The 17,717-nt window shown below is 42.6% G+C and overlaps 1 protein-coding gene across 1 annotated transcript; it reads right to left on the reverse strand.

Moving 5' to 3' along the window:
* Positions 1-9,829: 9,829 nt before the first annotated feature.
* LOC103695810 (BTB/POZ domain-containing protein At5g03250-like) lies at positions 9,830-16,835 on the reverse strand. Its single transcript, XM_008777227.4, has 4 exons — positions 16,422-16,835; positions 14,265-14,334; positions 11,513-12,733; positions 9,830-10,570 (listed from the first exon to the last, which is right to left on the reverse strand). The coding sequence occupies exons 1-4, from the start codon at positions 16,478-16,480 to the stop codon at positions 10,106-10,108; spliced, it is 1,815 nt and encodes a 604-aa protein (XP_008775449.2). The 5' UTR covers positions 16,481-16,835; the 3' UTR covers positions 9,830-10,105.
* Between the last annotated feature and the right edge of the window lie 882 nt (positions 16,836-17,717).

Genomic DNA, 17,717 nt, shown 5'->3' on the forward strand with positions numbered 1-17,717 from the left:
ACTAGATAGGGACGGATATTTACCTTTTTCTTTTTGGAAATCGAGGTCTTTGCGTAGAGGGGAAGGAGATCTACACTTTTTCCTTCAGCTGGCAGCGCAACCGGGATCTCCTTCTTCTTCCTTTCTTCCTTTCCTTTCCTCTTCCTTTCTTCCTTTCCTTTCCTCTCCTTCTTTTTCTTCCTCTCTGTCCGTCTGAGACTCCCTCTCGGTTTCCATCCAAAAGCCACAGCAAACCCCCTAATTAAATCACATCAAAACACTATTCACCCTTTGTTTAATATTATTAAATTCCCATTTTGCCCCTAACACTTCAACATATCTACCGTTATGCCATTAACTTTTGATTCCTTCCAATTTTACCCTTACCACTTCAATGCATCTACAACTATGCCATTATCTTTTGATTCTTTCCTATTTTACCCCTTATATTAATTGAAAAGGACTATTCTATCCCTTTTTATATAAAAAAAAATATTTTGGGGTTATTACAGAACGGCTCTCCTACACAGTTCTTCGAGTCGGTGATTGGTCTTAAACAAGGTTGCCAGTTGTCCCCATTGCTCTTTATTCTTTGCTTTGATACACTATTTGAGGGCTTTTCGACACACGGTTGAGCAGCATGCCCTGGAGGTGTATAGCCCGGTGTCGGGGGCCTTCCAGATATCGCATCTTTTATTCACCAATGACTATCTATTGTTGGCTCAAGCGATGCAGCGGGCGGCGAGGGTGGTCCGTGACATTCTGGATAATCACTGTTCTACCTTGGGTCAGCAGGTGAACCACGCCAAGTCTGCTATCTGTTTTAGTCCGAGGATTCAATCGCAGGTCAAGGCTTCCATCAAAGAGATCCTGGGCGTGGGGGAGCAGGAGGGCACCATGAGGTATCTTGTGGTTCCCATCACTGGTCGGCGTCTTCGGCGTACTGATTGTTCAAAGATTGAGCTGAGTATCAGATGCAGACTGGAGGGATGGCAGATGGATGCTCTTTCTATGATGGGACAGATCACCCTAGTGCGGTCGATCTTGAGCTCGATGCCGGTGTACTTGTTGGCTAACACATCGGTGTTGACGACTCTCTTGAGGTCATTGGAGCAGATGTTCAGAGATTTCATATGGGGCAGGCAAGAGGGCAGGAGGGGCACTCACCTGATGGCGTGGGAGGTTATTTGCCAGCCACTCGAACATGGTGGATTGGGGGTCCAGTCATTGCTGATGAGGCGGGAGGTTTTAGTGGTGCGGCACACCGCCAGGTTTATCTTGGAGCCGGACAGCCTGTAGAGCGGCCTTTTGAGGGCCAAGTATGGAGCCTACTTGACTGGGGTGGAGCTTCGGGCCGGGCGTTATTGTTCCTTCATATGGCGGGAGATTTGTTCCTTCGCCTAGTTGGTGCTACCGGCGATCAAATGGATGATTGGGGATGGACAGTCTGTTGATGTTCTGGAGGGTAGGTGGTTGACGGAGCTTCTACTCTGTTGGATGCCGATGATGGTCGACTCGGGGAGGTTGGCCGTACTCAGAGTCAGTGATCTAATGGTTTCTGGCGAGGGCCGGTGGGATGAGAGTTTGATTAGGGAGGCCTTCGGAGTGTAGTTAGCTGAGAGGGTACTTGCCATCCCGATGCCCCAGGGTGGGTTGGACAGACTGGTGTGGGCGGCGTCTGAATCAGCTAGGGTGTGGTCGGCTGATATACAGGTGGTGCTGAGGGGCAAGATGGCCAGACAGTGTGATGGCAGTTAGATCTGGAGGATGCAAGTCCACCCTCGAGTGGCATTATTCATCTGGAAGGTGGTCTGGGACTGCCTGCCCACTAGATATATGCTGGCGAGGAGGGGAGTCAGGATTCCGCTGATGTGTGTGGATTGCCTGGATTCGGTGGAGACTATTAGCCATGTTTTATTTGAGTACCCCCAGGTAGCTCAGGTTTGGAGGAGGGTATCATTTCCCTTTCTGGGGTCCGGTGTCACGATGGGGGAGTTCCTTCAGCAGGTGAGGTATGCCATATGATCTCCGAGCACAGTAGGGTGGGGCATTGCTGCAGTTTACTTAGAATACCATATTTGACTGGATAAGAACGACCAAGTTTTTGAGGATAGGAGGGCTCTCATGAGGTCTGTTGTGGAGCGAGCCCTCCACCAGGCAGTGGAGGTCATTGAGACTGTTGAGACTGATTCATCTATGGTGGCTAGGGACATCTGGGGGCCCCTCTATGCTTCTATAGTGCTTAGGTTTGCTCTTGTTTCTTGGGAGCCCCCACCTTCTGGTTATCTCAAGATGAATTTTGATAGGAGCTTGCCCGACGGTGGCGATGGTACAGGAGCGGCATTTGTGATTAGAGGCTATGGTTTCAGGTTGATTGCTGGGGGGCGGTCCTTCGAGGCATCAGCATTTGGGGCAGACCTTAGGGCTACATGGGAGGGACTCTCCTATGCGAGACATGTTCTGGAGGTAGGTTACATCATCCTGAAGGGAGACTTAGCCTCGCTGATCGAGCGCCTACGAGAGGGGAGGCCGAAGGAGGCAGAGCATCCTCTTTTAGTTGACACATGTCGGTTGCTTTGGGAGTGTTGTGTGGTCCAGGCTAGAAACGTTCCATGGGAGGCGAACCAGGCTGCTGACTGGGTTGCCTCATTCGCTGCTCATCATTCGGGAGGTGTCCTCTGGACCCAGTTGTTTTCCATTCCTTCGGCTTTATATAGTCTTATTGCTAGTGATGCAGCTGACTGTGCTTATGTGAGTGTAGTGTGAGCAGCCGATGTACTGAAAAAAAAAGGCTAAAGCCCACCCGCACGCATAATCTCTTCATGTGGAGGTACCATCAGAAAAGAAAAACATGGCATTCCTTCGTAGGGGGATGTCGACATCCCGCGCTGCAACGCAAGAACCGGCACTTCAGCTTGCCAAGGCCGGAGGACGAAGAGCAGTATCTCCTCATGCACGAATTCGGAATGCTCCGAGCAGCAAGGAACCCTAAGAAAATTTGACGGAAGGGATACTCGACCCACGACTCAAGAATCCCACGAAATTTAGGAGAAGCGCACGCGGATCTCAGGTCGGAATGGAGGATTGTCGAAAAGAGTCCATGTGCATGACCACAACAACCAATATGCTGGACAAGATGCAAAATGATGGGTTTCCCGGTCTAGAAGACACAAGCCAAGCATGGGAGGAGCATTACCGGTAAGAAAAAAAAGAAAATGCATCAAGGCCCTGGCCTCTCACATTAACTAATAAGAAAATAATAATAATAATAATAATAATAATAATACTATGTATACTCTTCTAAATATCAAATTTTGCATGAATGCTCTCTTAAAATTGCTTTATATATATATATATATATATATATATATATATATATATATATATATATATATATATATATATAGATACTTTCGTAAAATTGCCTACACCATCTAATGACGTTAAAAAATTAATAATTTCAAACTAAAATAACTAAAATACTCTTAATGGGTAGTGTGCAAAAAAAATTATTTATGAGGCAATGACGATGGAGGACATAAAAATAATTTCAAAATTTTATTTTATTTTTAATTAAAATAAATATTATTTTTATTATTGGTGTTAGAAGAACTATTATATTACGGATATTTGTAAAATAGTATTTTATGAGAATACAAAAATAAATATAAATTTTAAGAGGGTATTTAATAAATTTAAATTTCTAGAAGGACATTAATGAAGAAAAAACCTCAAACGAACGAAAGAAAGAAAGATAACGAGGCTCCCACGCGAATTTAGTACCACGACAGGTGTCTCTCAATCTTCCCGAATCTGTTACGGCAGCTAAAAACCCTTCATTCTGCTGACCCAAATGCCCTCAAGCAGTCACATCTACTAGAGGTGGGCATTGGGCCGGGCCGCCCATGGCCTGGCATGGCCCGGTACGAAGCGGGCCGTGCCAGGCACGGCTCATAAAAGGGGGTCGGGCTGGGTTAAGGAGTGGCACGGCCCGCTTGCTACAGTAATAGGCCGTGCTAGGCACGGCTAGAGTTGGGCACTGGGTCGGGCCGCCCATGGCCCGGCACGAAGCGGGCCGTGCCTGGCACGGCCCGCGTGCTACAGTACCGGGCCGTGCCTGGCACGGCCCATTAAAGGGGGCCTTGCTGGGTTGCCATTTTCTGGCCCGCGGGCCGAGCCCGGCACGGCCCATTAGGGCCTGGGCTGGCACGGCCTGCGGGCCAAGCACGGCACGGCCCGCGGGCCAAGAACGGCACGGCCCATAAGGGCCTAGGCCGAGCACGGCCCGCGAGCCAGCCCGGAACGGCCCATAAGGGCCTGAACCGGGCCTGGCACGGCTCGTCTCCCTTAAAATAAATGAAAATAATTTTTTTTAATAAACTAATAAATATTGAAAACTAAGAATTTATTAATATAAAGCCACCTTAATGGTGGGAGGTTTGGCATAGACCCCTACCAGTTTATTAATTTAAATCAAAATGGTACATGAAGGGAGGTTTGGATTTTGGACCTTGGTCTGACCTCCAGAATACAATAAGGAAGGAGAAAAAATAGAGATGACTCACTTTAACAATTAAAAAAATAAAAATGTACAATTATAAAAAATTAAGAAATCTTACTAATCATCAGTGATTCAGTATTCACTATTCAGTAGTGTTTGTATCATCATCATCAGAGGATGTTGTATTATGTCCACCTTTATCTTGAAGTCTCGCCTCAGCATCCAACCAATCTTTGAAGCAGAGAAGCATCTCAACCGTTTCGCCAGTCATCCTACTTCTCTTTTCGTCAAGAACACGCCAACCTGCACTAAAAGCGGATTCCGATGCTACTGTGGACATCGGCACAGCTAAAATATCGCGTGCAATTGCAGACATAACAGGATATTGATTTTTAACACTCTTCTACCAAGATAATACATCTAGACTCTCTATTTGATTTTCATCATATGCAGACTGAAGATCATTTCATAAATAAAATTCTAGTTCACTACTTAAAGATGAAGAAGATGAAAATGAACTTGAAGCATGTGTGTGTTTTCTCTATGCAATGAATGAAAAAATAGATGACGAACGAGAACTACTAGAAGAAGAAATAGAGCTTTGTACGGAGAATCTAGATCCACGAATTTTTTCATCATATATAGCATAAATATCATAAAAAAGTTGTTTTACCTCAATTTTAGCAGGTTCAGAATCTTGAATCATATTTTCACAGTATGCATCAAGTAAAATTAGCACGCCATTCAATTTAACTCTTGGATCAAATACAGCAGCTAAGTTATGCATAGGACATATCTTGTCCCAATACTCATTCCATTTAGATTCCATTTGTTCAATAATAGGTATTAAAACATCATCATATCTATGTTCTCCAAATTTTTGACTAATTATATATGCTTGTTGTAAAAATGAACATGAAGTTGGATAATAAATACCAGAAAGAACATTAGTAGCATTATAAAAACTAAGCAAAAAATTTTCCAAAATTTTTCCTTTATTCCAATCAGTTTTAGTCAATGTAAAGCCTAATCCACGATCATTAATATATGCACTTAATAAGTTTTTATATGGGTATGCATCATGTATCATGCTATATGTTGAGTTCCAACGAGTAATTACATCAAGTTTAAATTTTTTAAAACGTTTACCATGATTTATACATAGTTCCTTAAATTCTTGAAGTCTTGAACTTGAAGCATGAATAAAAGAAACTGCATTTCTAATTTTTGAAATCACATCTTGAATCATGCCCATGCCAGCTTGAACAGAAAGATTTAAGATATGACATGCACATCTAATATGCAATAAATTTCCATTTAACATGGGATGCAATGAGTCCTTTAATAATGTAACAGCAGAATTATTATTAGATGCATTATCAAAAGTAATAGACATAATTTTATCATTAATATTATATGAACATGCAGTTTGATAAATGACATTTGAAATTTGTTGCCCAGAATGTGGAAAATCAAAAGCACGAAAAGCAAGAATACGTTTATTTAATTGCCAATCATTATCAATATAATGAGCAGTAATGGCAATAAAACAATTACTACCTACAGATGCTGACCAAATATCAGAAGTTAATGAAATTTTTACATTTAAAGTAGAGAGTGTTTCAATTAAACTTTGTCTCATTGCTAAAAAGTTAGTCATAGCTACTCTTCTAAATGTACGCCTACTAGTTCTTTTGTAAGCAGGTTGTAGGTTTAATTGAACATATTCTTCAAAATTAAAAGATTCACATAAACTAAAAGGTAATTCATCCTTAACTATCCATTTTACAAGTGCTTTTCTTTGATTTTCTTGATTATATGCAAAATTACCTACAAGTGATCTCCCTTGTATATTAAGGGTACTTTGAGTTTGAGTATGAGAATCATGCATCCTATGACTCTCTTGATGTCTTTTTAAATGGTCTGTTCCCCCACTACTACTACAACTATAAAGTTTGGCACATTTTTTACATTTTGCTTTCCAGACTCCATCAACCATAATTCTATCAAATTCATTCCATACAGCACTAGTCCTCTTACGAGAAGAGGTTTGATCTCCACTTGGTTCACTAGTTCTAGAGGAACTAGGAACATGGGGTTGGGGATTAGTTTCTTCTCCCTCAGAAACAGGAGGAATGCCAAAATGACTTTCCTCAAAAGATGACATATCTAAATTGATGAATGCAAAAAATAAAAACTAACCACAAGGAGGAATTGAGTAGAGGGTCAGAGGGCAGAGGTAGAGCCGAAATTCTGAGCTTCCTCTTGTGCTCTCAACAGGAGTGATCTTCTCTTCTCAACAGGAACCTCCTCTTATGTAGCACTTGAACACTTGCTAAATGCAAACTAAAAATTAAATTGCTAGAAGAGCACTTTAAAAGAGAGAAATAGTAGTAATAGAGAAGGAGAGAATAGTTGGTTTGGTGTGGTGAGAATGAGAGAGGAAAGGGGTATTTATAGGACTCCAAAAAAAATTTTTCCAAAATACCCCTCAAATTAGCTGTTTTTGGACTGTTGGGAGGGGTATTTTGGGAAAAAACCAAAAATAGCCATTGGAAACGGCTATTTTCTCCCCTCCTTCCAGACGGGCCGTGCCAGGCACGGCCCGTCTCGTGCCGTGCCGGGCCCGGCCCGCCAATCCACGGGCCTGGGGCCGGGCCGGGCTTCAGTTTTTCGCTGAGCGGGCCGGGCCGGGCTTCAGTTTTTCGCTGAGCGGGCCGTGCCGGGCACGGCCCGCTAACGAAGCGGGCCGGGCCAGGCACGGCCCGTTTAGTCCGTGGCCCAGTGGGCCTGGGCCGGGCCGGCCCGGCACGGCCCGATGCCCATCACTAGGCACGGCTCATAAAAGGAGGTCGGGCTGGGTTAAGGATTTCTAGCCCGCGGGCCGAGCCCGGCACGGCCCATAAGGGCCTGGGCTAGCACGATTTGTGGGCCAAGTACGGCACAGTCCGCGGGCTAGTCCGGAACGGGGTATTTATAGGACCTCAATTTTTTTCCCAAAATACCCCTCAAATTAGTCGTTTTATGGCTGTTGGGAGGGGCAAAATGGGAAAAAAGCCACAAATAGCCGTTATGGGTATTTTTTTTGGACAGGGCACGGCCCGTGCCGGGCTTGGCATGGCCCGCCACCCCACGGGCCTAGGGTCGTGCCGGGCTTAGACTTTAGGTTAAGCGGGTCATGCCAGGCACGGCCCGTTTAGTAACAGGCCGGGCCAGGCACGACCTGTTTAGTCTGTGGCCCGATGGGTTTGAGCCGTGCTGGGCCCGGCACGGTCCGTTTAGTAATAGGCAGGGTCAGGCACGGCCTGTTTGGTCTGTGGCCCGATGGGTCTGAGCCAGGCCGAGTCCAGCACGGTCCGATGCCCATCTTTAGCATCTACGGAAGCCACGTGCGCATCCAAAGCCGCACATTTTTTTCGGTTGTCCGCGAATATGAACGATAAAAGCGGGGTAGATCGAACCCCCACTTGCGGCGGCCTTATACGGACCCTTGGATCCGTGTGCCCCCTCTGTGCTTTGAGAGTCCCTCACCGGAAGGTTCCTCCGTGTTCGTGCTGTACCACTCGCACCCCCATGGTTACCGTTATCCCGTAGGACCTTGTCTTAAGATCCGTGTCTTGTGAGAGGGTGGCAGGCGCCGTGTGTCCCCGGAAGCTTGGCATCCGAAGCCCTCCTACGCTATGTTCTATTTTGCGCACCTCGGGTTACAGGCAACTAATTCAAATCATTCTTACATTAACTCTTTTATCCTGTTTTTTTTTTTCCACACACTGTAAGAAAGTTTCAGGTTGTTGTATCGTTGATGGTCATCGGTGTTGGTATCTTATCTTGCTCCTAAATCCTGAGACGCACGAGATGCATGAGACATGGCCATGGCTTTTCATCTGCTACCCATCTCTAATCTCTTATAATTGCTGAATGATGCTGCACAAGCTAATAGTCCGTCGAGCACTGGATTTACATCCATCCTAGACAATAATAGAAATATTTCATGCAATAATTAATTTATAATTTTTTATAATAAAATATCTATATACATGCAATAGTAATAGCTGCAAACTAGTTTTAAGAAAAAAGAACATCGTTACAGCAACCAACCGATACGTAGATATCATGATTATTACGTTAAATGTTTTATAAGATAAGAAAGGCATGGAAGATAATATTTTACACCATGTTTGTAACGGCTCTGAGCTTCCTCTTGTACTACTGAATAATTTGTACATTTGGAAGGGGGCAAAAAAAAAAAATATTAAATAGAACACAAAAGAGATGGATGGCATAGTCGTAGGTTTTAGACGAATGGAGAGCATTTTGGCAACGCTTCCATTTTATATAGCTTGGCTGTCGTTCGTCTTGACTCACACGACTCGGCCAGCGTTCAGAGAGAGGAAGAGAGAGAGAGAGAGAGATGGCGGGGCCACCGGCGGGGAGGAGGAGCGCGATCGGGAGGAGGAGTCGGAGTCTATCGAGCCGTCCGATCCCGAAGAGGGGGCAGGTGAAGGTGGCCATCGCGGTGGGGCTGGCCCACTCCGTCGCCGCTTTCTTCGCCCGGGCTCCCGTCCCCCGGCTCACCCGGTCCGCTTCCTGACGCCCGTCGCTCCCCGGAGAGGTGGGGAGGGGGGGAATCGCTCATCCTGTCACTTCCAGTGGCTCTTCTTAGTTTCACACACAACTTCTTGCTTGGTTCCTTAAGAAACATCCAACTCCAACCTTTTATTTCGGTTTCTAGTTCTGCGAAATTTTGTTAATAAATAAAGTCCCAGTTAGATGTGAAAGAAAATGACACCCTCATAAAGAGATCGAGCCTCCCCTTTCCAATATCCGAATTCTTTATCTACTCTCTCTCATCCAAAGGTTTTCATACCTCCTACTGCAATGCAAGGAGATGCTTCTTGTTTGATGCATGGGAAGCTGGGGATGTAACAATACCATAATCCTCTCTAACGGCTTATTAAATTCCAGACCACAAAACGTATCTGAAATGTTAGTGAAAACCCAAGGTCTCGATGCACGGAGCTCACTCCAATAGAGTTGAAGACAGAACAAACTGGAACTAAATCTAATCACGCATTCATCAGGGAATGTGATTTATGTATTTTATATTTTCTTATCCTCTCCTAACATGCGGACTTTCCTTTGATGGATGAGCCATGTAAAATTTTTTAATAAAAGAATTAAAGTATGGAGACAGGTTCGGACTCAAAATCATGTTAAATCCCTGTTTGTCCCAAAAATTTAAACTTATAGAATAAAATAGGTTTATTATATATATATATATATATATATATATATATATATATATATATATATATATATATATATTTATAGAACTTGGAGCTTGTGTGGGTTGAAAGTCACAGCAAATTACACCATTTGTCTTCCAGCCGTAGTTACAGACTTACAGTGAATGCTATCAACAATCACAGGCTATCTAGAGTGCAATCAACAAAAGATAAGAAGCTCATAAAAAGAAAAACACATTGTAAGAAAATATAAAATATATAAATAAATCTTAGAATGAGGTTGATTTATTTATATATTTTATATTTTCTTACACACATCGAGCTCCCTTCGGTCAGCTAATTAATGTTCATCCCTATGACCAGCTGCAATCATAGGGACTTATTTGGCATGCAATGTGGGCTGTGACTTCAAGCCAAATCCAAACTTCTTGGGGAAAATGTTCCATCCACTTTTTGGCTTCCCAAGCTTCTCGATTTCCTGCTTCATGCCTAAACACTCCTTCTCGAGCTCTGAAACTCGCAACCTCATGTCCTCAACACCCACTCTATGGTCATCCTCCTTTTGGGCCTGCATGATTTCGGTCTGGATTGTTCCTTCGTTGGTCCTTGGGAGCATGGTATTCCCATGAGGGGCTTGGGAGTTCTCCATGCTATCAGAGACGAAGAACCAGCCAGCAACTGAGGTTCGTAGACGAAGCTGCTCAAAGAAGACGACTTGAACAACCACCCGGAGGGGCAGCCTTTCATTCTGGGCTGCATGGGTGCAGGCCTCCAGGGAGAGCTTCTGGCAATTCATGAGCCGGCAGAGCTGCTCGCGTTCTGACTCTGTGAGCCATGGGTGGGACTGCATACAGAACCAGAAAAGATAGTAATCATATACCATGAAGAGTTACTGTATCAATTGGAAGGGGGAAAAAATCTGTGCGGAAATCATGACAAACATAAGAATTTTCAAGTTTAATTGCATACAAATTGGTATCTTTACAGCACCATACAACTGTGGCATAGCATACATATTTTGCTTGCATGAAGGTACCATTTAAGAAACAAAAGAAAGAAAACAAATCTGCATGCTTGTTAAATGAGATTGATTGCTAGTTCAGGAGATTTATCGAAGGGTTCATTGGGCCGTATCAAAGCTCAACTTCATCATAGAACCAAGTCTGGCAAGTTCAGAAACCAGATCTCAGGTTGGATTTTAAACTTACATTATCAGATAAAAAGAGTTCCTTCAATTGAAGAAAGCTAGGACTTACCATCTGTTAATCTTCATTTGCACCTTAAACAATGCCATAAGACTTTAATTTTCTAACCAATATACTAAATATAAAAAGAGCATGTCTTTTCCAGTTACAAACAAATTCCAATAGTCAAAAAAGGAGAGTAGCCAAGTTTGCAATAGTCATGCTATATATATATATATATATTGAGAAATAGGATGCAAGAAATCCTGGCCAAATCAAGGTGAGGGATGGAAATGAACCCAATTCTTTGGTGCCAACCTCCAAAGACTTCTACCAATTGCACTAATTGACAGCCCTGATAGTTATGATTTAGTTTGCCAGGAAGATAGACGTGCATTAGAGAAAACAGATGACAAATTTCACTGGGAAGTCAAAGCACACGATGTTCATGTTCTTCCTGCGACGTCCGTACATGTACATATGCAGGTACATGGACGTACACGCAGGTGTGTGTGGCGTGCAAGAGTGCATGTAAATTGAGAAAGGATAAAGTCTCCAGTAGAAGAATGTAAAAGTTTAAATTGGTTATAAAGAGCTATTAACTTAAGATATGTATCAATAGCACGATAGATGCCATCATCTAAAGGTCTGGCATAATCGGGAATGACAGCTGCCAGTGACTGGAACTTGGGCAGTTTCAAATTAACATCTGGTGCGACTTCGGCAAGATAACCATCAACAAGTTTTGCTACCATCGTCATTGGTGTCAATGAAGGGGATGGGGCCATCACTTGTCCCTCATTCAAAGTGCTAGGAGAATTTGCAAGCATGGATTGGTCTGTCAACATGAAGTGATCAAGGATTCGCTGGACGCAATCTATGTCATAGAGAGTTTCAACCGAGTAGCCCACATTTGGTATTAAAAGGTCTTCCAATGCAGCATCATCCAATTGGGCACCTATTCTTTTCTCCAGATTTTCCCTACATAAAGGACTTGCATGTAAGATCATTGCAGTATGAAGCATGCTGAGCAGAAACTTTGTTGAAGTAACACCCTTTTTCGTTGGCAGCAATCCAATGATCTCTTCAAGGAAGACCCTCTGATTGCTTCCTGATGGTGCTGAAACTGATGCACCAGGAGTTGTACGGGTTGTGCCATCACGGAAGCTTGAGTTCCTACTCAGACATGGAAGGAACTTCCTTGCATAAAACATGAGTGCTCCAGCAACATTATCTGGTTTCATGCCTTCAGCTTCCACAGCGAAGATAAGCCTCTTGAATAGAGGTAGACTGAGGAAAGAAGCATCCTCATACCACCAATCGGCACCAGTGGATCTTGGCATCTCTTCAGCAACTATTCCATTCCACAAAGAGCTGCCTGGGCTCTTCATGGAAGTGCGTCCAACCACAGACCAACCAAAAAGATTTGGATCAGCACAAGCTTTAGATGCCAGTGAGCCGATGCATACTGAGACAATGTGAAGCACTTCTGCATGGGAAAGAACACTCTCGCACGACTGCAGAGCTTTGATTGTATCTTTCCAACTATTATAGACTTCATTAAGGAAGTGCTCTGTCTGTAAAATAAGATTCCCACCTACATAATCTTCAGTCATGAGTAGGTACTCAGCAGCGCAGCGCAGACAGACCACATTGAGAGCATTCAGCTCTATCTTTACGTCATAGCAAAATTTTGCTACAAGCTCAAAAGCCTTGGCACCGCCAGGAATGTCATGAAGCTGAAAAACACAGGCTTTTCCATCCTCACCATGAAATTCACTAATCATTTGTTGCAAAAGCCCGCTCCTATTAAGCAATGGGAACTGCAATAATTCATGAAAAATATTATGCTTGTTATAGACACAAACAATTCATTGAGAAAAGCAAACAGACTGTCAGATTATATCACATTTTGCAAAAATGATAAGTGTTTAAAAAAACAAAATTGTATATATATACTTCAGACTTTATCAAGTCAAGAATCGTGATGGTTAGGCTATTAGCTCAGGTTCTTTACACACAGATATGTACCATGGCACATTTATAAACATACATATATAATGAACTAAACGAAGCCTCCTGCAGCAACTTTTTTTTTTTAATTGACAAGCTAATCAGATCATAGCATATTACCACTTAAAACCTACAAGCATCTGCATGCTGATAAATCACAACAGCAATATGTAAGGTTTTCCGAAGGGCCATTTCTAAGTGCAATAGTCTGGTTGAATAATAGACATCATGGCAAGAGATGAATATAATGCCAAAGAATTTTAAAGGAGATGACTAGCTCTCATTTGAGAAAAAAAAGACTCCACATAATGCAGATTGAGCATATGATAGCTATAACAAAAGTGCTTTCGATCATTTTTCCTTAAGAAGAAATAGTTGCACTTTCTAACAAAGCAGAACTTGCACCACCTCCCTGCACACAAAAAAATAAATAATTAATAAAATAGAGGAACTTTATGAGATACAGAAGTTGGAACTGTGTAGCGTATGTATTTGCAGTCTCCATCTGTTATGTATGGAAATCAATACCTTTTCAGTAGAAATGTCATTGCATCAAAATATTTTGAATAAAATTCTGACAGAACAGATCAATTCTTTTAATATGCATGAGAGTTTATGATGTTCTGCAAGATGGACTCTAAAAAAGATTTTAGACAGGGAAAAAAGCTAGAAAAACTATTACAAATTTCTAGATAACTAATGGCATATGTTGATAATACATGAATGTTTGGAACATTTTTTGTTATGGTCTTCATTGAAATAGTATGTCCTTTTCCAGCATTCAGCCTAAGTTACTGATTAGAATTTTTCCAATATAGCGATTAACCAGCAGAAATGAGAATGTTGAGCTGGATGTGTGGTAAAACTAGAAAGGATAGACTAAGAAATGAATATGTTAGAGGAGCTGCAAGAGTTGCACAAATTAAGGATAAAGGATGGAATATCGAGTCAAATGATTTGTATATGTACAGTGAAGATCTGAGGAGGCTCCCCTAAGAAAAGAAGAGAAAGACCTAAATTAACATGAATGGAGGTTGAGAAAGGATATAGAGAAACATAATAATATCGAAGGCGATCCTAGATAGGAATACTTGGCAAATGAGGATCCATAAAGTCGACCTCAAACAGTTGGAAAAAGACTAAATGATTATGATCTGATAGCCATTAACTAGCTTGTCATGTCCATCTTATATGTAAAAAACGGGATCTTTCCATATTCAAAAGTTCCTTGAAATCATGCCTCTTTTGGTAATTGTGCTGCTATCAGCCACACTTGCATAAGTAGGAAAATGGAAATGCGTAACATTATATGAAGGCAGCTTGAAAAGCAAAGAAGCAAACCTTGTGGAGATGAAAGGACATTTCTCCTACTTCGATCACAACATCGCTCGCAAGCTCAGCTGTACATTTCCTGCAAGCACAAAAAGTACCCAAATGTTAGAATGAATTCACAAGGACCATGACCACGAAACTAGGAAATCTGATTTCTTTTGGTTACTTATCAGGATAGTTTAGGACATCATGTTTCTTCATGGTCGATAAATAGCTTTGCATCAATATGATCCCTAAATTGGCAGTTCCCTCCACACAGAAGAACATAAATAACATCCGAACGTATCGATCATCCAATAGAATCCTTCTGGTGTTGGAAAATTGTTTAAATCTGTATGTGATCAGCTCTCAATTTTCACGATCACCACTGCTTGCACAATTAAACATGTGGACTGGGGGCAATATGCACACTATTAGATATGCATATAAAATTTCTTCTCAGCCTTTGGTTTAATCCAAACTGATTCATTTCTTTCTTGTGACAAACCTCTGGATATCTTTGTCTGCGGAATTAGTGATATACTCTAGACTATTTCAGAGAGCACCTTGATGACTTTTTATCAAGGTAATACCAGAAGCACTTCTAATTGTAGGACACTTTATGCTCCGAAGACCAGATGGCAACATGTTTAGGAAGTATGGTAGGGAAGATAACATGTTGTATAACATCAACACTAGTTCGATTTCATAGCATTCCCCACTTTGACTTGACAAGCATATGAGGCACACAACTATGAGCCTTGCATTCCAAATGTCACAGTTCCGGTGTATTTATTTAAGAAGACCTGCTATGAGGAATATTTGCCGACCCAACCTCGCAAGATATTGACCTCGGTATTGCTCGAAGTGTGGTATCTCAGTGTTGACCAAAGTGAAGCCAAATTAGATGGAGTAGGAAGAGGATGCCACGTGCCTCCACAAAAACTGGAAGGCAACTAATGCCCATTCACCACGTGGCCACGATTGCTGTGACGGTTACTCCAGCTCGGCCATAACTGCATGGTTGACGTCCTTAATGTGGCGGACCGTTACCGTGCAGTTATTACACGATGTATCGTTGTTTTGTAGTTATTACAGGTTGGGCTGCTACGGCGTGGTTATTAGGCCCTCTGCTGATTTCGGTGACAGACATTGAGCCTCTCCTATTTATAGGGGAGAATGGGGGACCCTCAGCTAAGTCATTATATTCCCATTCTAGAAACTCTCTCTCCCTCTCTCTCTCTTTTTCTTTCGTTGTTCCATAGAATATGACTGACTTGAGCGTCGGAGGGTCCCCCGCTAGAAAACTTCCAGCAAGTGGATTTTATTTCAGGTTGGACTCAAACCCTGGAAGTGGTATCATATAAAATGCCAACTCTATCAACCCGGTGTCCTTCATCTCGGGTCTCCGCCGAACTCAAATTTACTTCGGGACTTCACCGACCTCAATTGGCCTCGGATTCTAGCGGCAACAAGACCCAAGATGCCGAGAGTGCTATATTTGTAATGCTTGTCCATAAGCTCGAACCCTAATAGTGGTATCATATACAACGCCAACTCTATCAACCCGGTGTCCTTCATCTCGGGTCTCTGCCAAACTCAAATTTACTTCGGGACTTCACCGACCTCAAGTGGCCTCGGATTCTAGCGGCAACAAGACCCAAGATGCTGAGAATGCTACATTTGTAATGCTTGTCCACAGCTTGAGAGAGAGCCAATTGAATTTTGTCAAAACTATGTGAGAATATTTGTTCGATCTCTGTTTATCCTCTAATCCTCCTTGGAAATCTTTAGAGGATTCTCCATTCCCTTAATTCTCTAGCCTTCTGTCGGATGACCTTAAACATTATTTCAAAAACACCCCAAATTTTCCCTGTGGCAAAAGTGCCGCTAGGAGAATGCCCTTCTAAGCTCATGATGTAGTAATGCATTCATATAGAGATGCGACCATCATTAAAAAAAAAAACTTAAAATTGCAAGTATCTCGCTGTAAAAGAAATGCACATATGAAGTACCGTACCAAAGAATTGTTTTTTTACGCTTGCCTAGCTCTCTTTTTTTCACCACAAGAAAATACTGTATTTAAAGAGTAAAACATTTTATTATTAGTACTAAGCAGAGAAGAATGTTGCAACTCTTTTTCATGAACAAGAAATTCTGTTGAGAGCTGGATATGGAAACACATACCACGTTTGGCCTTCCAGTTGGAAGATTTCAGCCTTGGAGCCCGGCTTCATGGTCGCCATCCTTCTTTTTCCTTCTTATTATTTTGAAGTTCTGATTTTTGTCAGGAATGTTATCTCGCTCTACGCTCAGTAGAGGAGGAAGAAATGAAGGAACAAAAATAGAGAAGGATCTGGAGCTCTAGGGCTGATCGCGCCACATAGAAGAACAAGCATACAGATCTTGAGATGTGAAAAAAGAAGGGAAAATTTTGGAGATTAGAGGGAAAAGGTTATCATAAGCCTATGAATCATCTTTCCTGTGTTTCGTTCGGTTGAGAGCGGGGGGAAAAAGGAAATAAGAGATTAAGATGGGCCCGGGTCTAATGGGGAGGAAAAAGGGGCAGCCCGTCCCCTTGAAATCCTCCCCGATGGATTCCACCGGCTTTTCGCTTTTTCTCTCGGTTACATCATTTGGGACATTGTGTCCACCAAGCCGCATTTGTACCTCCCTTGGAGTGCGCCTTTCTCTCGTGTGAAAGGAAAGGCGGGGGCATGATTGCCGACTTTAAATTTGTTTGTGGTACTTCAAAAGAAAAATTACAACGTTAAACTTGTGGTGGCCAGAGATCGGCAGATCTTCAGACACCTTTGTCATTGGAGCTGAGTTTAAAGCTATGTGGGAAGGCATCTCTTATGTGAGACATACTCTGGGTGTGGCCTGCATTCATCTCGAAGGAGACTCGGTTATAGTAATCAAGTAGGCAAGACAAGCAGGCAATCACTATTCTACGACATTCGGAGACTAGCGAAAGAGTGTGGTTCCTTCTGGGCTTCTCATGTCTACCGGAAGGCAAATAGTGCAGCCGACTAAGTGACCTCTGCCGCAGCTTAACACTTTGGAGGGTTTCTTTGGGAGAACCAAGCGGCTGTCCTTTCTTCTCTCCGTCAGCTTTTTTTTTTCAGATTTTGTTGGTTGCACTCATGGTGTGGTGTGAGGTGCCGTTGTACCAAAAAAAAAAAAGAAGAAGAAAATTACATAAAGTTCCCTTGTTTAAGCATAATTTTAATCTGCTTATTTGCGGAAGTTCCCCGGTATGGTTGGCATAAACAATATGTCGAGGGAAAATTGTATATAGATCCACGGTTTCTTAAATTTCTTAAGACTCCCTTGTCAGCAATAATTTGCCAACTTTATATGTAATTGGAAGTTCATAGCATTTTGATGGGGCTACTTGGAGCCAAAATTGATGCTAGTCTGCGCTGCCGTATGCGATTACCTAGAGTTTGGATGCGCTACAATGCATGTTTTATATCGCAG

This window comes from Phoenix dactylifera, chromosome 4 (assembly GCF_009389715.1).
Source record: "Phoenix dactylifera cultivar Barhee BC4 chromosome 4, palm_55x_up_171113_PBpolish2nd_filt_p, whole genome shotgun sequence".
NCBI lineage: Eukaryota > Viridiplantae > Streptophyta > Magnoliopsida > Arecales > Arecaceae > Phoenix > Phoenix dactylifera.